This window comes from Giraffa tippelskirchi, chromosome 4, assembly GCF_054371585.1.
Source record: "Giraffa tippelskirchi isolate mGirTip1 chromosome 4, T2T-mGirTip1v1.2.pri, whole genome shotgun sequence".
NCBI lineage: Eukaryota > Metazoa > Chordata > Mammalia > Artiodactyla > Giraffidae > Giraffa > Giraffa tippelskirchi.
Window position 1 is genome coordinate 168695060 of NC_137278.1, and position 25282 is coordinate 168720341.

The 25282-nt window shown below is 43.5% G+C and overlaps 1 protein-coding gene and 1 long non-coding RNA gene across 3 annotated transcripts in view; one reads left to right on the forward strand and one right to left on the reverse strand.

Moving 5' to 3' along the window:
• Window positions 1-25282, reverse strand: part of SYN3 (synapsin III) — a 436230-nt gene that overhangs the window by 370707 nt on the left and 40241 nt on the right. Inside the window, exon 4 of the mRNA XM_081591365.1 lies at window positions 1609-1700. Coding sequence (XP_081447491.1) covers window positions 1609-1700 — 92 coding nt within the window. The remainder of the gene's footprint in view (window positions 1-1608; window positions 1701-25282) is intronic.
• Window positions 6253-17332, forward strand: LOC145545942 (uncharacterized). 2 transcript variants are annotated; one of them, XR_014082355.1, is made up of 4 exons: window positions 6253-6483; window positions 12525-12709; window positions 12796-12979; window positions 16772-17332. It is a non-coding gene; the product is annotated as an uncharacterized LOC145545942 (long non-coding RNA). The 2 variants fall into 2 exon arrangements; XR_014082354.1 differs by lacking the exon at window positions 6253-6483 and adding an exon at window positions 8916-8946.

Below are 25282 nucleotides of genomic sequence, written 5' to 3' on the forward strand. Positions count from 1 at the left end.
TGTGTCTGATCATTCCAATATATGGTGTCTTTGAGGGTATCTTCTGCTGTCTCTATTTCCTGTTTCTTCTCATTCATGGTGTCTGTGCCTTATTATTTTTTACTATGTGCTAGCTATTACACAAAAAATTATGTGAATAATTATTTGAAACCTAGGATGAAAGTGCCTTCCACTACACAGGATTTGCTTTCACTTCTTGCATGTCTGGGATTACCATAAATTAAGATTAATGCTTGAGGTTCCCTGGAAGGTCAATCAAAGTGCAATTCAAGCTGCAGTGACTTGTGAGAACTCATATACCTATGGTTCACATTTACCTTGAGATGTAGTCCTTTGAGGTCTCAGCTTATTTTGGGGAGGCCCTACCATTATATCCTAAGTAACCCTGGGTATTGATTTCTTTCTCCTTTGCCCCGCTAGACTATCAAAACCAATTTTCAAATTTGTTGAACTTAGCAATACTCACAGGAAAAATAAAGCTTTTGTACTCATTTCTCTCTCTGGATTTCCACTTCCCCATCATTCTCTTCCTGGCAAGTTCTTACTACCATGTCAGCTCTTTGATGGCTTTGAAGGTATCATTATTTACAACCAGCTTTGAAGCTGTTTTCAGATAATCTAGAATCGGTTTACCATTATTGGAAATAGGAAGCCATGTAATGTCTTCCTTGGCACACAGCAGGTACTCAGTAAATAATGGCTGAATTAGTTGAATTACCATAATTTCCTAAACATACTCCTTTTTTTTTTTGTTTGTACAAAGACTGTTGGTTTGTACAAGAACTGTTTCCTATTCTTAAAACACACAGAATGCCCATATTCCACCATCTGACGAGTATTCGAACAAATACCACTTTTTCCTCAAACTTATTCCTGTTGTCTCTACTTTCCCAAATATGAATCCTATTACTTCTCCATCTAAATCCTCACAAGACCTGGTCTGTATCATTCTCTGGGTACTTAACTAGATAGAAATGTTTTAATATGCTCTTTATCACTCCTCTAGATTTACACTTTCTTGACATTCCTGGGCTTCTGAAGAATTCCCTCATGTCCTGTCTAGTTCAGCATATATTACAAACAGATTTGGGTGGGTGGGTGGGAATACTATATCCAGTACTTTTAGGTGTGATGTCCTGGGAAGGGAGTCTTTGAACATTTATTCTTCCCTACTGCTGGAAGCAGGATGCAGCCTATTTAAAAAAATCTCTTACATTTGTACAGCACTTTATAATTATTAACAATAGGTGTTCTCACATACTTGCCTTCTACTTTCATATTCACTATCATCATGCGGCAGATGAGAACCAGAGGGCAATAGAGACTAAATATTACTGAACAGAGCCACAAAGTCTGAAATGAAACCCAAGTCTTCTTTCTCCAAGCCCAGGGATCATTCCAGGGTACTCAGCTGCTTCCCCATATTATTTGTGTCATTAGTCATTAACGTGCAATAACACCTAAACTCTTTGGAAGCATACATTCTATACATGAAAGCATGTGCAGTACAGGAGTTAAGTTGCAGGCAACAAAGAGAAGGGTTGGCTCTGGAAGGTACTTCATACACACCTCTGAAATGAAGGTTTTCTGCACCTTGGTCTTCCTTACCTCACAACCTTGGTTCCATTTCTCATGACTTGCATGTCCACCATACAGCCCCCAGTAACATAGGCGGCTAGATTCAACTCTGAGAATTCGGCCTAAAAGAGAAAGCAAAACAATAAGGATTCACGAAATACTAGGGATGCCAATGACTCATAACATTTATATGTGCCAAATATACATTTAAATCTCATGTGAAATTAGTAATATTATTTATCTCCCTTTTTGAAAGATGAAGAAGCTGAGATGTAGAGAGGCATGGTGACATGTCCAAGGTTACATCACTACTAATTTCTACCTCCTTGAAGGTGGAAGAAGGTACTCTAACTCTAGGGGAGTGGACAGGCAGGGGGAGAGAGAGACAGGAGGTAGTGGTATAGAGAAACTCCACTGTTAACAAGAGAGGGGCAGAGACAAGAGATACATGCAGTATTCTTTTTTTTGGTCCCCACTCAGGAATATTCTTCATGTGTATGTGCCAACTACAGTGCCGCATTTGTGTTTTATTAGACATTTCTGTATCCTTCTAAGTTCATCTTTTTGTTGGCTTATTTGGTTGAGCAAGCTTTAAAAATTTCTGTTGCTATTCCTATGGAATATGTGTATGCTAAATAGCTTCAGTCGTGTCCGACTCTGTGCAGCTCTATGGACTGCAGCCTGCCAGGCTCCTCTGTCCACAGGATTCTTCAAGCAAGAATTCTGGAGTGGGTTGCCATGCCCTCCTCCAAGGGATCTTTCCAACCCAGGGATCAAACCTGCGTTTCTTATGTCTCCTGCATTGGCAGGTGGGTTCTTTACCACTAGCGCTACCTAGGAAGCCCTTTCCTATGGAATACATCACTCCTACCAGATTATATGCTCCCTGGGGGTAGTGACTTGATTTTATAACCATTTCCTAGGTTTGCCATAACAAAGTACCCCACTAGGTGGCTTAAACACAGAAAACTGCTTTCTCACAGCTGTGGAGGCTTGAAGTCCAAAATCAAGGTGTGGGCAGCACTGGTTCTTTCTGAGGGCTGTGCAAGAAGTCTCTGTTGCAAGTTTTTCACATTGGCTTGTAGATGGCCACCTTCTCTCTGTTTCTTATCAGTATGTTTTTCCTCTATGCAAGTCTCTGTATCCATTCTACTAGTCATACTGGATTAGGACCCACCCTACTGACTTCACTTTAACTTGATTATCTCTAAAGATCCTATCTCCACATACCTGTGTCCAAATAAGGTCACATTCTGAGGCACTGGGCCTTAGGACTTTAACACATGAATTTTAGGAGACATAATTCAACCTGTAACCCCACTCTAGAAAATGCATAATATTAGACTGACTTATACAGAAACCAAAAGCTATTTCTTTGGATTTAATGAATAAAAATAACTGCTCACATACATGCAACACTCACTATGTGCCAGGTACTGTCCTAAGCATTTTATACGTATGAATTCATTTAATCCGCATACTTGTCTACATGAAAAACCAAGGCAGAGAGAGATCAAATAACTTGCACACTGTCACACAGTAGGTAGCAGAGCCAGGATTTAACCCCAGGCAGTCTGGCTCCAGCCTGTCTTTTAACTGCAGCACCCCACTGTCCCCACTGTTTAGCTAAATAAGGCATTAGGTGGACTGCAACTGGGAATTTTAGGGACCTAAAAATAAACCACTCGAAGAGAAAAACAAGTTTACATTGAAGGGAAATATCATTTCATGGTGATTTAAATGTATCCCCTTGGAATCATTTACCAGAAATTATGACCAAAGACCTAGCTATCTTCCCAGATGGCATTAAAGCAAACCTAGAGTGCTTGTGTCTCTTCTTTTAATTAATAACCTCATTATGCTGTGGAAAGGTGAAAAGCAAAGAGCTCTGTTAATGAGGCCAGGTTGGTAAACAGTGGTAATGACCCCGTTATTAAATCTAATGCCTTAAAAATTCAGCCCATCATGTTCAAGATATTTCATTGGTAAGATTACAAAGAAGAATTACTGAGAAAAGTTGTTGCTTGTGTGGAGAAAAAGAAGTTAAAAGAAAGTTGCAACACAGAATTGCTGTGCACAAGATATATGAAGAAAAGGAGTGAGTCAGAATCTTGGATGGTAAAATCTCCAACTAGATGGCAAAGACCCAGGGGCCATCTTGCTGCTCAAATGGAAAGAGAAATACCTGGATAGAAGACACCCTCGGGCTTGGATATACAAGTCAGAAGTTCATCTGGTTCAGATCTGAGTGTCTGCAGTTGTCTCCTAGTCATAGTTTATGAGTAATTATAGGAGGTAGATTCCTGGGTTATAGGGCAGCAAGCCTCTGCTAGATCAAGCACAGAGAGCTGGAGTAACAAAGAAAGGGCACTTTCCTATATTTATCTTTCTAAAAATTTCAACAACCATGGAAATGAACATAGAAGTATCCAACCCTCTCTCCTTCAAGACAGCAGGATGACCCTGCTGGTAGAATCCTAAATACCAGGGCCTGGAGAGCTCTCATAGACTGTAGTGGGTTAAATTGATTCCCCTAAAAGATATGTCCAAGTCCCAACCCTTCATACCTGTGAATGTGACTGTATACGGAAACAGAGTCTTTGTAAATATAATTAAGGCTCTCAGATCCTGGATGAGAGTGTACCCTAAATATAATAAGATGCATTTATTAAAGAAGAGAAGGGGAGACAGTGGGACCCAGGAAAGAAGGCTGTATGAAGATGGAGGCAGAGACTGGAGTTACATTGCCCCAAAACCAAGGAACAATAGAGGTTACTAGTAGGTGGAAGAAGCAAGGAAGGACAGTCTTCAGAGGGAGTACAGATCTGTTGACACCTTGATTCCAATTTCTGGCCTCTGAGAGGATAATTTCTTTTATTTTAAGCCACCAAGTTGTAGTAATTTGTTACAATAATCCTAGGAGAGTAATAATATAATTTTGGAAATTGGATCCAATTTTAGTATTGCATGCAAAGGCGTCAGGGTTCAAAGAATGTCAATTGGTTTAGGTGAGGCTCCTTTATCCACTTCGGCAAACACATACTTAAATGCGTGTATGCACACACGCACAAAATAAAGCACTACTATGAGAGTCATGTTTCTGCATTTTCTGCATAAGTTAGCCTTTTGACCTCAAAAACATTTTGGTCCCAATTATTTTTAATGTGATGTCTATTTACTATATACTAGGCATGGTGGTATAGATAAATAAATATTCAAAGAAACTACATTTAAAAGTAACTGCTCAATATCTGATGATTTTGGTCAAGTTACTGACTGCTTAGAATCTCAGTTTTGACATCTCTAAAATGGAGGCAATAATATCAGTGGTATTTAGCTTTAAAACCATTAGTAAAGATTCAAGATAGTGTATATGAGACACCTAGCACAGAGCTGAGACATACATAGGAAGAAGATCTCTGTAAACAGCTATCATTATTATATTCAAATATTTAACTGTCTTAGCGAGAGTAAATTGAAATGTATAAAAAATGGTTTAACCAGAAAAAGAGCAACCCTTTCAAATATTTATAACATAAACAATTTTTAAAATATTAAGGCATACAATACAAAGAGTAAAGATCTCTGCTTAATTAAGTGCACAATGGAGTAATAGGGACTATATTTGCACTCTCATCTTAAACTTGGAAAGCCAGACAAAATACGTTAATAGTTTTCAGACACTGAACAACAGGCATTGCAGGACTATGACCTTGCAGAAAGGAAACATATGAAATTACCTCTGTGACTGCCCTAGCTGACTGCCTGGAGGCAGTTTTCAGGCGTGGGAGAATGCAATCAGTGCCCAGTAGTCTCACTAAGCTGAAGAGTCAAACCGTTAGAATTCAGGGAGGCTGAGGTGGCTAGAATTTGCAGGGGAGAGTAAAGGAAAGATACAACTGCACAGAAAAAGGCCTCCAGGCAGATCTGTAAGTCTTTGGCTGCGTACTGATAAGAGCATGCATGAAAGGAAACTTCTCAGGGCCGGTGACAGAACTATCAGAAAACAGTAGACTCAACACTCCAGAACACACACAGGGCTGGGGATAGTTCGTGTTCTCACCAGGTAACGTGTAAATTCTTTGTAATAAGAGTAGAGTTCTCAAAAATTTAGTAGTGGGGCTAAATGAGCCCTGGATCGCAGTGTGCTCTGCATCTAGGATGACCAATTTGTCCTAGTTTACCTAGAGCTTTCTCAACTTTAAAACCAAAAGTTCCACTTTGCAGAAGCTCCCCTCAGTCTCAGTTTTTCAAATTTGATGAAAACTATAAACCTATAGGCCTAAGAAATTCGATGACTCCCAAGCAGAAGAAACATAAAGAAAATCATACCAAGGTACATAATAATCAGCTTACTAACAAACCAGCGATGAACACCATGATGCTACCACTTTGATATCTTCTATTTCTGTAGCTTAGTTTTGTATGTTCTTGAACTTCATATGAATCTCAGAGTATATACTCTTTGGTATTTGCCTTTTTTCACTTATCATTGTATCTGTGTGATTCATTCATGCTGTTGAGCTTAGAATAAATCATTTTATTTCTGTGTAGTGCTCAATGCCTGCATGAGTAGTGCTCAATGCCTGCATGGGTGTGTATGCTAAGTCTATTCAGTCATGTATGACTCTTTGTGACCCTATGGGCTATACCCTGCCAGGCTCCTCTGTCCATGGGATTCTCCAGGCAAGAATACTGGAGAGGGCTGCCATCCCCTCCTGTATAATAATACATTCATCTGCTCTGCTGATGATGGACACCTGGACTATATCTAGTCATTGGCTATTAAGAAAAAAGCTGTTATGCACATTCTTGTACATCTCTTTTGGTGGACATATACTCTCATTTCTTTTGGGTATATTCCTAGGAGTGAAACTGTTGGGTCATGGACACCATTAAAGACAGGTAGGTTTTCACAGCAGCATATGTAAGGTCTTTGTATTTTGTTACACTTGTTAAAACCAGGTGTGGGAGATTTTCAACACTGATCTCAATGATACCTGAAAATGCTAGACTATCTGAGTTTTTCTGTTTATGACTTTTATTAAGCATCTACATGGAGGAATCAAAGAATAGTGGAACAGAAACTGGTTTGAAGTCTGGGGTCAAGGGATCTAAATTTCAGATTTAACACTGACCAAGTGTATGGCCTTAGGCAAACCCCTCTTTCTCTCTTCACTTTAATCCTCTTCATCTCAAAATGAGTTATCAACTGAGTCAATTATGTCCATGGTCTGTTTCATTTTCACCTCTCTTTCTTTCTTAACCAGTGTCTACCAATGATCATGGAAAGAAAATACTATTGCCACAGCATACCTTATGAAAAAGAAATGCCAAGCAATCATACTTTTATTAGAAAGCTGTTTACCACTTTATTATATCCAGCTCCTGGTACACGGGAGGTATTGAAAACATACTTGTAGAATGAAGTGTTATTTTTATACTTTGTAGATGAATGGACAACTACAATACCTACACATGCTAAATAACTCACCCTCTGAAACTGCCCACTGCCAGATCCACTAGACCATAGCAAGGAGGAGGGTGGTTCCAGGTAGAAAGGAGGAGAAAGGCCCAATCTAAGTTTTCATGAACAAAAGCACAGCTGAGAACACAGGGCTCTCGGGTCAATGAAGCAGTAAGATGTCTTCTGTTGTTGGAGCATGGAGTATGTGGAGGAACACAATAGGATAGAGCTAGAAAAGTAGGTGGGAGGCCAATTCTGAGGATTTTTAATTCCCTGTGAAGGAACAGTACTCTATAGGGTATTAGTATTCTATTGCTGCCACAACAAATTATCACAAATGTAACAGTTGTAGACAACACAAATGTATTGTCTCACTGCTCTATATACATCAGAAGTCCATGTTAGCTCAGCTGGTTTCTGTTCTAGGTTTCACAAAGCCAAAATCATGGTATCAGCCATCTGGACTCTTTCTGGGAGGTTTTGGGAAGAATCTGCTTCCAAGTTTGCTGAATTGAGCTCTCTGCAGCTATAGGACTGAGGTTCTACTTCCTTGCTGATCTCAGCTGGGAGACTGCCCCAGCTCCTTAAGGCTGTCTGCACTCCTTGTCACATTGTACTCCCAATCTTCAAACTTGTCATGGCATGTCAAGTCCTTATTCTCCAAAGTTTTCTGACTTTCCTTTTGTCACATCTTCTTCCTCTCTAGCCAGAGAAAGTTCTGTTTTTAAGGGCTTCTGTGGTCAGACTGGCCCACTTGGATAATCAGAGATACTCTTATTATCTTAAAGTCCATAATTGTAATCACATCATCATCTCCCTTCTAAGTATCATTTTCACAGATTCCAGGGATTAGTGTATAGTCATCTTTGGGGGACCACTGGGAAACAGGAAAGGCTGTGTTATAAGAGAGTGATACATATTTAACCACAAGTATTTACATAGCACTTTCTAAGTTCCAGGCTCTATTATCAGTGCTAGTTATGGTTGGAATCATATCCAGTAACAAGACCTCTTCTATAGCACCCTTGATCACAAGGATATACCAGCACCTGTTTATAATTAAACACATGTCCAGCTCCAAGAAAACACGTGCACACACACCCATGAGTGCGCACAACACACACAAACAAGATGGAATGCATTCAGTTTCCTGAAGAGACTTTCACGGGTTCTCACTGTAACCTAGAAAGTATGTGATACCAAGCAGATAATATCACTGAAAGCATGGGGTATTCATGTTTAGTTACCGATAATTGCATTTGCAATGATAATGATGTTGATGACAGAGTACAAAATGGTGATTGCAATCATCATTATTATAATAAGTTGAAGGATGCTATTAGGCCAACAGATCAATGGGAAAGAAACTGAAATTGGGACTTGGAATTGGATGAGTGACTGGAATGTACACAAGAAACCGAAAATGTGTGGGAATGTGGAGGTAGCAGCTATCAGCCTTGACCGTGAAGCCTGACTGAAGGAGGGAGGATTTTGACACAAAGAGCTGTTGTCCAGAGTTCTGAGAAAGACAAGATGCTGGCAGACAGATTGTTCTGGAATCCAAGGGAGGCTGATAAGATACTGGAAATTCCTGTTAGTGAAGATCTATCTGGTCCAGACTGTACCCTTAAACCCTTACCGTCTGCCCCTTTCCAAGGCCTTAGACACCCTTTGTAATTTGTAGGGTTAAAGAGAGAGACAAGAGAAACACATAGATACCGAGCTGATGGCAGAAGGTGGGCAGCCTCCAGGACCTTTCCTAATGCTAGGAAAACTTCTCACCCTCTGCCCTTTTCTCTACCCTTTCTAACCTCATAAGGAGGAACTGGTAATCTAGTGCTCAGGACATCATAATGCTGCCTTAAACAGTGGGCAAGGACACTGCTGGGTTGAAAAGCCAGGTAATCATGTGTGATTCTGGAGCCCACATTCTGCTTCTCTCTAGCTAAGTGCCTGCTGAACTGGGTGGTCCTCATGTTAACTTCCTCTCTCCTGCCTTGTAGCTCCTCAGAGAAGCTACCTTCAGCAGCCACTTTGCTCTCAGCCACTCTTTCTCCCATGAGTTTGCAGCGCTGAACTTGGATTCCAAAGAGGCCCAGATGTCCTGCTCTCTCTTTTCATAACTGTTTGTGGTACCTCAAAATTATTTAGCAATACGTATTTTGTAAGTAGGGCTTTCCAGGTGGTGCTAGTGGTCAAGAACCCACCTGCCAATGCAGGAGACATAAGAGTGCAGGTTCAATCCTTGGGTTGGGAAGATCCCCTGGAGGGTATGACAACCCACTCCAGCATTCTTGTCTGGAGAGTCCTATGAACAGAGGAGCCTGGCAGGCTACAGTCCATGGGGTCACAAAGAGTTCGACACGACTGAAGCAACTTAGCATATTTAGTAAGTAACACTCATAAATGGGACATTTGGCTTTAAAGACAGGTAAGATGCTGCACTGCTTTGGTCTGGAGCTGATTCAGGCAACCTTGCACAGGGGTGGTGGGCTTAGGCCCTCTAAAGCTTATTTGCTCTTCCTCCTTGTGTATTTGTCTACTTTAGGAACCTGCAAAAGGGGTGGTGGTAGTGATTGTCAAGGTAGGATTAGGGCATTCTTGAGTCCTCTAGCAAGTTTTCATCAAAATTCCACCCTAATCCCTAACAGATTGTTATGTTTACTCTTGGGAAGGAAACTGTGTTATTAACAAATTCCTTTTAAAATAAATCAGCATTCTGCATGCACTGTGATCTTCTTCATTTTTTTCTTTTTTTTTAAATTTACTTGGCTGCACTGGGTCTCAGTTGTGGCACTTGGGATCTTTGCTGAAGTATGGAGGATCTCTTAGTTGTGGCATGAGGGATCTAGTTCCCTGACCAGGGATTGAACCTGGGCCCCCTGCATTGGGAGCATGGAGTCTTAACCACTGGATCACCAGGGGAGTCTCTTCTTCACTTCTTAAGTTCTTTCACAGAGTCTTATAGAGACTCGTTAAAAGCATAAACAACAGCAGCAACAATAATAAAACATTAAACACAGAAAACCCAATCTTTATGCAGGCTGTGAGCTCCTACAGGGTTTAGGTTCTTTGACACCTCCTTCCACCATCCCCTGTCTGCCCCGGTTTCAACTCACTCTGTGATCGCCATGCCATGCTGGCCTCTTTTCCATTATCAAGCACAGGAAGCAAACTCCAACCTCTAATACCTCAGCCTCTAAATCTTGTTTCTGAGAGCTGGCAGCATACCTCTGCTCCCTGGCGCCCCTAGTGGCACCTTCCTACAAAGCACCTGCTGTGCTCCAAGCTATTTCCTTGCTTAATCTTCCCCCCTCACAGCACTCACCGCCCTCTGACATAAATATTTACATCCATCCCAATTGAATATTTAATCATCCATTTCTTTCACTATAACAGAAGCTCCGGGGGCAGGGATTTTGTCTGTTTTGCTCAGAGCTCTAGCCCAGCACCTAAACCAGTGTCTGAGGAAACAACACAGGTGTTCTGTGAATATCACTGAATGAACAGATGCCCATTTTGCAGATGTCAAAGGTGAGGCCCAGGGAATCAGGGTGATTTTGTCCCAAGTTACATCCTGGGGTCCAAACCCAGGCTGACACCCTTCACACTGGACCAAGTGGCTTATTTGGGGTGACTCGAGTCTTAACTTGCAGAGCTCTAATTCTTACACCTTCCCGTGTCTTTCCCATGTCAGTGTGCAGTGTCTGCTGGGGAAGCCCCTAGGCCCCTTTTTCACTGCTCTGCTCCTTCTAACTGCCCTGCTGATAGCAAGTACCTGGCAGGTGGCCCGAAGCCTGCTCTCAGCAAGAACTGCTTCCTGTCGGTTTCCCGCATAGGCCCTGTTTTCAGTTCTGAGGCCTGGTGGGCTCAGTGACTTCCTTGGCTGGCATCTCGGGGCTGAGTTCTTTTCCACCAGTACAGACTCACCTTGCAGACAAAAGAGGCTTTGAATGTCTGCAGACTCATTCAGTGGATCTTGCCAGAGGAGGAAATATTGTGCAGAAGCAGTACCGAGCATCTCAGGAAAGGTCTGGGCCACTGGGTCAGTGAGAGCTGCCTGGCAGTACTGCCCACCTCCCATGCCAAACACCCAGCTATGCAGGCAGATGCAAAGGCACCTCTGCTCATCAAAAAATCTTAATATTCCTGTGTGTGCGTGCGTGTGTGTGTGTGTGTGTAGAAGGCAGGTAAGGGAGAGATAAAAACATGTCAAAATACACATAAAATAGAGAAAAATAAAATGACAAAACTACATTCCTCAATATTTAAGTAATAAAATATCCAAAGTTAGTTGGAGTTCACCATATTATTTTTTAAAAAAATCAGTAGCAGTGACTTGCAGTTTACAAAGTGTTTGGCATGTGAAGGTTTTTAGAATTGAACCCCATGAGTTTGAATCAGAGTTTTACCCCTTACTTGTTGTGCAGTGTTAGACAAGTTAGCCTTTCTAAGCCTCAGTCCCTCATCTGTAAATGAGGTTAAGAATGGTACCTTCCTAGGGCAGGTGTGAGCATTCAGTTCAGTTCAGTCACTCAGTCGTGTCTGACTCTTTGTGACAAGTTAATTCCATTTAATGGAATTAATGGATTCCATTAAATGGAATTAATATCCACTTAAGAGTCCTTAGCAAGGTACCTAAGTGAAAAATGAATAATCAATCTTAGATATCACATTTATGTTCTTTAATTTGATCATAACAATGACCTCTTGATATGAGAGTAGGTATTAGCATTCTCATTAGTGGATGAGAAACACAGAGAGAAAATGACTTGGCCAAGATCACAAAGCTACCTGAACTTGAGTCATCCATTAATTCACTAACTTAACAACTATTTATTTTTTTGAGCAACTACTGTGCCAAGATGGAGAAGGCGATGGCACCCCACTCTAGTACTCTTGCCTGGAAAATCCCTTGGACAGAGGAACCTGGTAGGCTGCCGTCCATGGGGTCGCGAAGAGTCGGACATGACTGAGCGACTTCACTTTCACTTTTCACTTTCACGCATTGGAGAAGGAAATGGCAACCCACTCCAGTGTTCTTGCCTGGAGAATCCCAGGGACGGGGGAGCCTGGTGGGCTGCCGTCTCTGGGGTCGCACAGAGTCGGACACGACTGAAGCGACTTAGCAGCAGCAGCAGCACTGTGCCAAGAATAGAGACTGAAACAACAGCAGCTGAGAGTCAAAGTAAAACATCCACTGTCATTTTCCCTCTGCCAGGGAAAACTCGAAGGGTAGGGAGAGCTTTAGATAATGTTGGAAGATAGAAAGTGTTTGCTGAAGGAGAGAGGGAGGAGAGGGAGGAAGAAGAGGGTAGGAGATGGGGGAGGAGGGGGAGAGGAAGGATGGGGAGGAGGATTGAGAGGTGGGGGGAGAAAGGGGGAAGGAAGAGGGGGAGGAGAAAGGGAGGGGGAGGAAGAAGCTTCAAGGGGGACAGAATGGTGGGACCGCCAGAGCCTCATCTCTCCCCATTTCCAGAGTTTTTATAAGGTTGAGAGACCTAGGAATGAATTTTGCTGCCTGCAACAAACTTCTCCTGCCTGTGACAGATCGGGCAAATGTTCAGAGATTTTAAGACCACAGCTTAGCTACGTAGAAAAGAACGATGAATCATGTCCCCTTGACACCTACTTCTCTTCATTGTTGCGCTGGGTTCCACAGGTGTAAGTACCTTTCTGCTGAAGGCTCAGAAATGTGTGTTTATAGGATTAAACAAAGCACGTGTGAACGTCTCCCCATATTTTTCCAGATAGTTGACGGATGGGTTCAGGGGCTTGGAGATCGAGATGCAGAAGCAGAGTCCATGTTTGGCAGCTGTATCACAGAGGGGTGTGACACTGACGGTGAGGTGGTGAGGCTGGAGCTCCAGGAAGAGCTGCCTGGGGTGCAGTGATGAGCCTAGAGATGAAGCAGGCATGACCCTGTCGAGTATGGTGAGCAGAATTACTGAAGGAGCTTAAGTAGGGCTGATGTAATTTATTTCTGTAGATTTTTTCCCAAACAGAAACTTGTAATGTGATGACAAGAACATCTCATCCATCAAAGCTCTGAGAAATTAAAATGTTCTATCCTACCTTAACATGCTTTCCTTTATTTGGTTTTCATTTTACACGTCCAACACCATTTCAGTACTGTAGAAATGAAAAAAGCATTCAACCTTTTCTACCCACTGCAACCCACAGCTTGCGCCTCACCTTCTCTCCCTAGAGCTGCTTCCCAGGTGTCTTTCCTCTCACCTTCCTTCCCTTGATCCAGTCCACACATCCAGGGACCAGGGTAAAGCCCTGCACCAAGATGAGGGCCTGCTGCTCCCTCTGCTTGGGTCTGAGAAAACATGGCCAGGTTTAAACCCCAGACATGGAGTCCCTGCTGCCCCCTACAGCCTGAGCTTAGTGCTGGACACTTCAGAATGACCACAGTGTCAGCACTCTGGGTGCTAAATGCTGTGAAGAAAAACGAAGCAAGTGACATGACACAGAGTGACTGAGAAGTGTGCATGGAGAGTGTCATTTCAGAGAAGGCAGACAAGTACCTCTGAGAAGGTGACATTGGTGCAAAGAATTTGAACAAGCCATGTGGATACCTTGGGAAAGAGGGTTCCAGGCAAAGAGAACTGAAAAGCAAAAGCTCAAGGCAGGGTGTGCTAAGCATGCCTGAGTTTTTCAAAGTTTGTTTCTTTGTGGTAAAATAACTGCAATGTAAAATTTACCATTTTAACTGTTTTTTAAGTGTATAAATCAGTGACATAGAATACATTCACATTGTTGTGCAACCATCACCACCATCCAACCACAGAACTTGTTCATCATCCCCAACAAAATCCTCGTGTCCAAGAAACAGTAACTCCTCATTCTCCATAACTGCTGGTAACCATTACTGTACTTTCTGTCTCTATGAATTTTGACTATTCTAGGTGCCTGATATAAGTGGGATCATACAATATTTGTCCTTTTACATCTGGCTTATTTGACTTAAAGTTTGTCCACGTTGTAGCATATGTCAGAATTTCCTTTTAAAGGTTGAATCATATTCCATTGTATGGATATACTACATTTGTTTATCTATTTGTCAATGAACACTTGGGTTTTACGTCTACCTTTTGGCTACTGTGAATAACGCTGCTATAAACATGGGTTAACAAACATGTTTGAGTCCCTGCTTTCAATTCTTTTGGCTATACACCCAGGAGTGGAATTGCTGGGTCATGTGGTGATTCTGTCTGACTTCTTGAGAAGCCACCACACTGTATTCTATAGCAGCTATACCATTTTACATCCCTACCAGCAATGTACAAGGGCTCCAATCTCTCCACATCCTCATCAACACTTGTTTCCTGCTGTTTGATTTTAAAGAACAGTGTGAGAAGGCCAGTGTGACTGGATCAGAGTAAGCAAGAAAGACAAGAGCAGGAAGAAGGCCAAGGAAGTCTAACCATGAAGGGTGTATAGCCATGCGAAGTACTCTGGCCATCACTTACAGTGAGATTGGGAGCATCTGGAGAGCCACGGGTTGTGGAGAGTAATAATCTCATATATAATAAGTTAAAACCGAATGCTTCCAGCTCCAGAAGCACGGGGTCTCAAGGCTAGCACAAGCCTCTCTTCTTCCAGGCTGCCAGAGGGTTAAGTAAATGCAAACATGGGTAAATGCAGTGAAAGGAGATATTTCCTTCCCCTGCTGACACACCTAATGCAGGAAGCAGACTCCTGCTCCCTGGGAAAGAGAGGCCTGGCCAGACTTGCGCTTCAAGAAGAAAATGAACGTCGCCTGGACACAAGATGGCTTAGCACTTCCCATGTCAGTTTCGGAGAGCTACTGAACAGCCTAAGGCCCCATCTGTTTTCAATCTTGTTAAAAGGGCCTCGTGTGCTGGCGCCTATTTAAAATAATGCACACATGGAGTTTCTAAAATGAAGAAGAAAAAGGGGCCATGCTTTCCCTGCCGGCACAGCTTATGTGTTTACTTTGGAGCCGGTTTTGGGAGTTCTGAGACAAGACACAGCTAATTTCTCTTCCCGGAGTTGATTTGCAAGTCCCCACAGGCTTTTGCTCCAAGCATTTAAGGCAGCTTGGTATGAACTGGTCACCCCTTCAAAAGGCCACTGTGAAATATCTCCAAATTAAGGCCGAGCTTGGGAAAAGGGAACCCAAGGCCATTTTCCTCTTGCAAAAGGGCTGTTTTCCCAATTCCTTTTCCTCAGTAGAGACTTACATTTTTAAAGGCCGATTTCTCCTTTCTCAGATGTTCCTTTTCTTCCCAAGGGGCCATAGCAGTTCCAAGACAGTGTGACCAGATAGAGCCCAGAGTCAGTGTGAATCTAATCCTCAAATGGGGATTGCCAGGGTCAGAGTCAGGGAAGAGGAGCCCCCTGCAGTCTATGCACTCCCATGCAGAGAAGCAAAGGCAAGGAGGCCTCTCTGTCCACATTCTGGGAGCAGGCAGCCCCTAAGAGCTGCTGAACCAATGGCATTCCTGAGTCATGAGGGTATCTACTTATCCAGGGCCACCAAGAGCTATAATGGGCCATTTCTGACCCTGCAGGCTCAGGAAAAACACAACACAAATGTAGAACCACTGTATAACTTCATCAATAATGACCCCACAGACCTGGGACTTTATTACTAACCTCCCCTAAACCTGGAGCAAGAGAAGTTCAAAGAGGGTACGAGAGCACCAGGGTGAACATGTTCATGGTGGCCTATCAGTGGCTCCTATCATTTTCTGCTCCTTCACACCTTCTTTGACTCTCAGGATATGGTTGACGTTGTTTTCACTTGATGGCAGCAATGCCCAGTAGCAGAGGGGGGAATGGTTATCCCAGTGGGAACAATGATAGAAGCAGCAGCAACAGAAGAAAAGTAGGAGAAGCAGTGGTGTTAGTCTTTGGAGAGGAAGAGACAAAAGGAGTGATAGTACTAAGCATGGCTAGTAACAATAGGACTGAAAATTGTATGTGTAACCTTGGTAGTCTGGCAGCAACATAGTAATTATAATATAGCATATCTGTAATCTAATATCACTAATTATATTTATATTAGGATTACAGTATATAATAGTTAAGCACTTACTATGTGCCAGGCGCTGTTCTAATGGCTTTGCATGTGTTAATTCTGACAGTAGCCCATTAGGTAGGTTCTTTTATCGTTGTTGTTGTTGTTCAGTCACTAAGTTGTGTCTTACTCTTTGCAACCCCATGGACTGCAGCATTCCTGGCTTCCCTGTCCTTCACTATCTCCTGGATATTATCATTATGCCTACTTTATAGTTGGCAGCACTAAGGCATGAGATTAAATATAATTCCCCAAGGTCACACAGCTGGGAGGTGATAGATCAAGAATACAAACACAAGTGATCTGGCTACAGGATTCCTGCTCTCAAATACTCCCCTAGGCTTCTTCCAACCCATGGCAGAACCCAAGGCTAGGAGAGCAGCAGGATGGAGGGAGTGAGAGAATCCCTTCTAAAGAGGATGTCTATGGAGTTGGATACTTTCTGGAGGTTCAAAGGTTCAGAGTCATCCAAGTTCTGCATCAAACAGAAGAGTAGAGTAATTTTTACTTTTTAATTTGTTTAAATACTGGGTTTTATATAAGACTCAGTTAGAAACAAAAGAGTTCTATTTCAAAAGACTGTTAAAAAGCAGTAGTGTGGTGAGGCTTTGGGGTTAGAGAGGTGTGCTAACCACGTCTTATTTTCTGTATTCTGATGCTTTCATATCTTTCAGGCTCACTGAACCTGGATGGACCGCCTCTCACAGAGTTAGCCAGAACCTAGAAAAAGTAAAGATTTGCCATAGAGAACACCTGTCAAATGTGAGACAACCATTCAGAGCCAATGCTGCAATGACCTTCTCTACCAGGCTCTGATGTGAAGAGATGACTCATTGGAAAAGACCGTGATGCTAGTGAAAATTGAGGGCAAGAGAAGAAGCAGGCAGCAGAGGATGAGATGGTTAGATAACATCACTGACTCAATGGACATGAGTTTGAGCAAACTCCAGGAGATGGTGAAGGACAGGGAAGCCTGGCGTGCTGCAGTTCACAGAATGGAAAAGAGTCAGACACGACTTAGTGACTGAACATCAACAACAAGTAGGCTCTCACTCTGGGCCACTATCTCCCTCTGACCCCCAACAACCCAGGGCCAGGTGCCAGACAACCAGGGATAGCCCCTACACCCCAGAGCCTGCTGAAATTATTCAGATTAGTCAATCCAGAATGTGCTCACCATGCCTTGCCTTTTCCTTTCAGTGGAACCACAATAATAATAAAGGCTCTTGCCCACATTTTCCCCTTGCTCCCTCTGCCTCTAGACTGGCCATGATGCTTCCCCATGGGACCCCCACATCATGGTATTCTGGGCCTCCTGCTTTAGGGGACTATGAGTACGAGACACTTTTTCCTTCATGACAGTCATTTCCGTGTCTGCATGTCTTACCATACTCGACTATAACAAATCCCAGGCCCCTACACAACACCAGGCTTGGTCCAGCCCTTCGGGGTTTCACCTGGCTTTGGGCCTTTGTTGCGGGCTGCTGGGTGCACAACCAGGGGTCAAACTGACTGAGGTGGGCTGTGTTACAAACATCCAAGAGCATGAGGTATCTATTCCATTCTGGAACTTCCTCGCTGTGGGATCTTGGGGAAATCATAGAAACCTCTGCCGTGGCATTTTTGTAAGAATGAAGGAGAAGGTCCCTGCCCCATCTCTGCCCTGAGGCCTTTAGTGATGAGTAAAAGGAAGAGGGAAGGTGAAGTTTCTTCAGAGCCATCTGGGAAGCCCACATCAGCATAAACTGAAGTACCACCTCCTGTCTCTAGGGGCCCACAGGGCTCCCTGCACAAAAGGAATCATCTTGGAGTTGCTTCAATCTAGTACAGGGTTCCCCAACCTTGGCACATTGACTTTTTTGAGTTGGATAACTCATTCATTGTTATGGAAGGCTGTCTTGTGTACTATAAGATGTTCAGAAGCATCCCTGTCCTCTTCTCATAGAGGTCAGCAGCATCCCCCTATTGTGACAACCAGAAACATTTCCAGGCATTGCTAAATGGCCCCCAGGGGCAAAATCACCCCTGGTTAAGAATTACTGATACAGAGAAGGAATGAGTTAAGCTCACTCCCTTCTTCTCTTTTCTCCTCTCCACCTCTCCCTCTTCCTCTTCTGTCTCCTCCTCCTTTCTCTCCCTGTCTCTCTTCTTCCAAAATGGTTGACGTTTGCAACCTCAGGTACCCCTGTGGAACAGCAGGGCTCTAGGGGCACAACTGGAAAACAGTTGCTCTAGTGAACAACTCCAGAGATTGCAAGAATAGAATTCAGCACTCTCTTGGTGGTGGGTCTTGGTTTCATTCCCATAATATATTTACCAACTCAGCTGATCTGGCGCGATCCAACCACCTCATCCATAATTTACCATCCTCTTTAAGTAGGCTAGTATCAAACCCACAGAATGTGATAACTGAAAGTTCCTTTGGGGTTACCCAGTGAGTTTCATCTTGCTGCCAGCTCTGGTTGCTGCATGGAGAATGATGAAGCTGCCCCAAGCTCAGCAGGAAAGCCTGCCTTCATCGAGCGGTGGTGTCTCTTGTGGCTGGGGGAGAGCTGGCAGGTAGAAAACACCCCATGCATCTGCCAGTTCTTCCTTTACAAATCAGTCAACCCAGATTCAAGGTCCTCCTGGACTTAACTAAAATGAACCAAATCTTACAATGTGATGAACACAGTAGTATTGCTATTACTACCTCTATTTTGCAAATAAAGAAACTGAAGCCAAGGACACTGAGTCACATGCTCAAAGTTGCATAGGTAATAAGAGGTGGTGCCAGGATTTGATCCTTGCTCTTCTGATCCAAGACACAGCTCTGTCCATCATACCAAACCCTTTTGAGGTGTCTCCTCTTCTGAGGCAACAAAAAGTTTCCTCCACACAAATAAAATACTATAAAGCAGTAATAAGAATTAGTGAAATGAGCCTGTTTACTTTCAAATTCTTAATGTCATTTCCCAATAAATATAAACAAAGAACAGTTAAAGTAAGGATTAGAAGAAACCAGAAGCCACACAGAAGGGTGGTGGGGGTAGCAGATGTGTATCCCAGAAATGAGGGGTGAATTAGCTATGAAAGTCAGGAGAATCTGTTTTATAGAGTATGGACTGCTTGGGAGCCAGGAGTTCAAATCCTGTAACCTGCATTGCTGGACCTCTCTGAACTCTAGTTTCTTCTGTAATAGTAACAGGTAACTCCAAAGGCCACTGTGAGGATAAAGTGAGGTTATTGTTGTTTAGCTGCTCAGTCATGTCCGACTCTTTGAGACTCCATGGACTGCAGCACACCAGGCTTCCCCATCCTTCACCATCTCCCAGAGCTTGCTCAAACTCATGTCCATTGAGACAGTGATGCCATCCAATCATCTCGTCCTCTGTCCTGTCCTTCTCCTGCCTTCAATCTTTCCCAGCATCAGGGTCTTTTCCAAAGAGTCAGCTCTTCTCACCAGGTGGTCAAAGCATTGGAGCTTTAGCTTCAGCATCACTCCTTCCAATGAATATTCAGGATTGATTTCCTTTAGGATTGACTGGTTTGATCTCCTTGCAGTATAAGGGACTCTCAAAACTCTTCTCCAACAACACAGTTCAAGAGCACCAATTCTTTCATGCTCAGCTTTCTTTATGGTCCAACTCTCAGCATCAGGTGTGTGTGTGTGTGTGTGTGTGTGTGTGTGTGTGTGTGTGTGTGTGTGTGTGTGTGTGTGTGTGTGTGTGTGTGTGTGTGTGTGTGTGTGTGTGTGTGTGTGTGTGTGTGTGTGTGTGTGTGTATGTAGCAAGTGCTTAATATTTAGGACTTTATTATTATTATCACTATTATTGGTATTATGAAATACTAAATTTCATGAAGGTATCTGGGGGGAAAGGAACCTAGTTCTAAACGGATTTTAAAACCCCTGCCCCAAAAAGCAGTGAGGAAAGAGTTAGGTTTTAGAACGATGGGTAACTGGACAAACAGGTATATAGATAGATGGAAGAATGGACAGATAGATATTTATAGAAACAACATTTGGGGGAACCAAGATGCAGAACCTAAGGGAAAGTCACTATAAATAAGAGACCATCTGAATTAAGTATTAGCTCTCCAAAGACCCCCAGAGGCACCAGTGAGCAGAATGAGGAAGAGAGGCAGTGAGAAAGCCATGGTGGTGCCTGGTTAGGGGGGCCTTGGTGCTGCCGAGAGACTTTGGCCTCCCTCCCACAGACATTAAGGAGTCTGGGCCATGGAGAGCAAAGGGAGTGAGAGAGACCAAAGCGGTTGTATGAGAGTAAGCAAAGTGAGATGCATGATCAAAACCTGGTCTGTCCAATGAATGCAAATTTGGGGCTCCTGGCACTTGGCTGGCCCAGCCACAGGAGGTTCAGCCCCTTCGTTTCCCCTGCTTTTCCTGGCAGCCAGAGGGGAGGGCTGACTGTCTCCTCTCTGTCTGGACAGAATGTAGGCCCCGAGGTAGGATGGGTGAAGAGGTCACCTGGTTCAGTTCCACCTCAAACAGTATGAGAACCCACCTAGAGCTCATGAAGGGAACCTCAGGGAGGAAAGAAAGTTTCAGAAACAGAGGTAAACAGGTCTCTGAGAAAATTAATCTGAAAAAGTGCTGTAGGCAGGAGGCAGCAAGCTTTTTTTTTCCAGGTCCAGCAGGGCAACAGGTGAGCCAAAGAAAGCAGGCAGACACAAGTTCCAATCACAATTCTGTCGCTAATCCCACAAATACCTACTTTACCCCTCCCAGCCTTGGTTTTGTCATCTGAACAATAACAGGACTAAATATAGCATTGTGAGAGAAGCGTTAGAGCCATGAAGGGCACATAACTGACCTTCAATAATAATTTTTCTTCTTGGTTTTAACATGCACACAGAATCCCCTAGATGTAACTCCTTGCCCCTTAAGGGAACTCAGTTCTACTTCCCGTCTGGCACTGCCCTCTTATCATAGCCAGGTTTCTCCCTTGAGAACTCCCACAGACTGACTTGGCAAGGAGGAGACAAGCTTGGCTCTACTGTAACCAGCACTATGGCCTTGGGCAAGGAATACCTGGTGACTAGCCTTGGCTCTAGAGAAGATTAAAACAGGCAGTAAGATGCAGGGTCAGTGGTGTGGGCACCAGGGCTTCTGGAGTATTCACATCTCAGCTCTTTCACTGACCGACCGCTGGGTGGCCTTGGGTAAGACACAACCTCTCGAGTCTCAGTTCCATCAGCACTTCCTTGGTGAGATCATGGTGAGGGTTAAACATATACCGATAAACTCAGACAGTGGCTGGCCTGTTGTGTTCAGCAAATGTTCACGTATCACTGGTGTCAGATAAGTGCTGTACCTATGTCATCCACCATGCAAAAGAACATTTGGGTGAATCTGTTTCCTGGGAAGCTTCTTACAGTAGATCCGATATTTTCTCTGTAGCTTTTGCATTTTTCCCTACTTCAGATTATTAGACAAATATTTATTGAGCACAGATTATATATCTGGTTACTGGAAACACCTACTAAATACCTGAATAAGTAGCCCATGGTATCATGCTACTGTAACACTGTGTATCTTTTTTTCATGGCTCCTAATCAGTTTGCAATTGTGGTGTATGCATGTGCATGCAAGTGTCAGTGTATGTGTGTGTGTGTGTGTGTGTGTGTGTGTGTGTGAGAGAGAGAGAGACAGCTGGAGATCAATTATGTGATTAACATCTGTCTCTTCCATTAGACTTTCAGCTCTATCAGGTAGACACTACATCTATTTTTAATCACCTTTTCAGTCTTAGCACTCATCACATAGTGGGCACTCAGTAAATATTTGTAGGTTGAATAAAGATCCTGTCCATGTTCTCTATTAGCCCAGAGACTAGAGGGAGTGACAGGCAGGTGAACAACTAATTTCCAAGCGATCTGGTAAATGGAACGGTAGAAATAGCATGAGGTGTGTGACAGCGTGGTCAAGGGGCAATTCTCCCTCCTTGGACAGAAGCAGCTCAGGGCAAGCAGGGAAGAAATAATGCCTGAGCTACACCTTGAGGAAAGGTACGCAGGGCTCACTTGCAGAGGACCCTGTAGGAACGTTTGCAGCCCACAGAACAAGTCTCATCCACAAGTCAGTCCTTACATAGAAGAAGAAATTCACCAAGTCTTTTTCAGATGTTTACTTCTCCAGACGCACCTTCCCAGGTAAAACAGCAACTGGAGTCAAACTGTGAACTCCAGCTCTGCCATGTGTAAGCTGTGTGGCCTTCAGTAAGCCACCCAACCTCTCTCAGCCCCAGCTTCCTCATCTGGAGAATGGGGGAACTTACAGCATCTGCTCTTCATGGAGTAGTGATGAAGATAAATAAACTAATCTGTATGATGTACTCAGCGTGTGCTCGGCACTGAGTGAGCATGTGATTAGACACTGGTTATTTTCACTAATCCCTTCTGAGTCCAGACTACACAGCTGTCATGTACATGACAACACCATCTGTGGAAATTATCTCATGTTACCCTCTAAACTCCTTGAGAGAAGTGATCCAAGACTTCTCTTAGGTTCAGCTTAGGTTGAATTCTACTCTAAAGGAAGCAGTGCCTTATGAAAGCTCCCTATGTGATGTTAAATATATATACTGTAGGACATGTAAGCTCATTCTCAGATACCAGCCTCTCTTCTCTTTCCCAGGGTCTAGGAAAGGCAGCCACACTGGATATGATCCAAAAGAAGCCATTTCAAAGCATGTGTCCTGTTTATGTGTCGGCCACACTCCCCACCTCAGGAGATTCTGGTCAGGGTGGGCTGGGAGATTCCTTAAACAATCTAATAGATTAGTTTCCAGTTTAGCATAACAGCTAGACAGATTTTTGCAGTGAAGTCATCCAAGTCAATTAAAAGGCATTTTCCCCTGCTGTGAGTTCAGAAGTCCCTTTGGTTTGTTCCAGCTTTCTGGGATGTTTCATAATAGGTTCCACCCTGGGTTAATTAATAACCCTTGATTCCTACTGAAATGCAAAGACTGAAATCCTGTGTGCAAGCACATCCGGGCAGGGGCTGCTGGCAGGGCTGGGGTGAACTCAGCAGGGCTCCTCTCATCAGGGAGTGAGCCAGACCCCAAACAGTAGAGATGACAGCAGAGCTGGCAGCAAACGTAAAGAGTGGCTGAGCAAAAGCTGAAGGTCAAAGCTGGAGAAGTGGTGTGGGGAGGGAGAGCATAAGCAGTTGAAGAAATCACGAGGCCAGACATTCAGCATGTTGGGAGTAAGCTGGAATGTGGGTGTGAAACGGGTCAGAGCAAGTGGCCAGGACTAAGTTGGTGAATAAGATGAGGTTGATGGTGGCCACTTTCATGCGATGTCAGCTCAAACACATCCTGTGGGTTTGGTTCCATCCTCTCTGTTTTAAGGAAAACAGGTTATCCCTTCTATTCTCAAACACAAGTTACAGGTATGAGAATGAAGCTCAATGGGCTACAGAACACCAAGTCAGGGATACACACGCATTTTATGGCGTTCTTTCCATGAACCTCCTCCCCAAGCATAATATTCCAGGATAAAATGTTTTTTTTCCACCCAATCCAGAGCGGAGTTTCCCTGCCTCCAGTCTCATGCCACCCAGTCTATCTTCTAAAACCACTACCAGCATGTGCATCCTAAAATGAAAACATGATCATATTACTCCATGGTTTAAAAAGTCCAATAAATATGTCCCCACCCCCCGGGACACAATTTAATATCTAACCACATGCATTGCCATACAAAGCCCACCCTGAATAGAGATTGTTTTCTTTTTCAGCTTCATCTCTCACCACCCTTTTGCATGCAACCTCTACTCTGGTCATTTCCCTGAGATGTAACAAATTGAAATTTCAAACATACTCTTTAGTGGGAAGGCTTGAATACCTGACTACCTCACTACCCTATGTGCACAACTGTACCCTTCCTGTCCTGACACTTGGCTAATTCTTGTCCCCAATCCTCTGTGAAGCCTCTCCTAAGAGAGTTCCCAGGCAAGGTTGATGATCCCTCCCTCTTCTGTGCTCCACTATGCTTTGTACAGATCTCTGTGTCAGCACGCATCCCAGTGTACAAGAGCCACCAACCTCATTGTTTATCTTCCACCAGAAGGAGAACCCTTTGAGAGTGGAGAGCTCTGTCATTAAGGCCACACACAAAGCATGTGCTCAGTAAGTGTTTCTTGAACGAAGGGGCAGGTTAAGATATGATGTTTTATTTACTTTCTTATTACACATTCCTCAAGAAATTAAAGGGCTTATTGCTTTCTCCTTCTCAGACGGTAAAGCGTCTGCCTGCAATGCGGGAGAACTGGGTTCGATCCCTGGGTTGGGAAGATCCCCTGGAGAAGGAAATGGCAACCTACTCCAGTACTCTTGCCTGGAAAATTCCATGGACAGAGGAGCCTGGTAGGCTACAGTCCATGGTATCACAGAGTCGGACTCAACTGAGCGACTTCACTTTGTACTTTTTCAGAACCTCTACTTGATCTCCATTGGAGTCTCATCTATCTATTAATACAATGTTGGGCTTCCCTGGTGGCTCAGATGGTAAAGAATTTGCCTGAGGTGCAGGAGACACAGGTTCTATCCCTAGGATGGAAAAATCCCCTGGAAGAGAGCATAGCAACCCACTCCAGTATTCTTGCCTGGAAAATTTCATGGACAGTGGAGCCTGGAGGGCTACAGTCCATAGGGTCATAGTTCTGTAATTTACCCTTCCTAACTGCCACCCACTCCATCAACATCTGTCCTGTCCCCTCTTAACATCATATTGAAAGTGAAAGTGTTAGTCACTCAGTCTTGTCTGACTGAGCTAATGGTTTTAATAGCAGACAAATTATTCTAATTTTCTAACTCTGAAGTTCATATTTTCCACATTTACCTGTAAGAGGCTTTCTTCTTCAAGAATATATATACATGTGTGTGTATATATATATATATATATATATACATATACATATGTATATACACATGTGCATGCATGCTAAGTCACTTCATTCATGTCTGACTCTGAAAACCCAATGGACTGTAGCCCACCAGGCTCCTCTGCCCATGGGATTCTTCAGGTAAGAATTCTGGAGTGGGTTGCCATGCTCTCCTCCAGAGGATCTTCCTGACCCAGGGACTGAACCTGCACCTGCGTCTCTTATATCTCCTGCATTGGCAGGAGGGTTCTTTTACCCCTAGCATCACCTGGGAATCCCATATGTGTGTGTGTGTGTG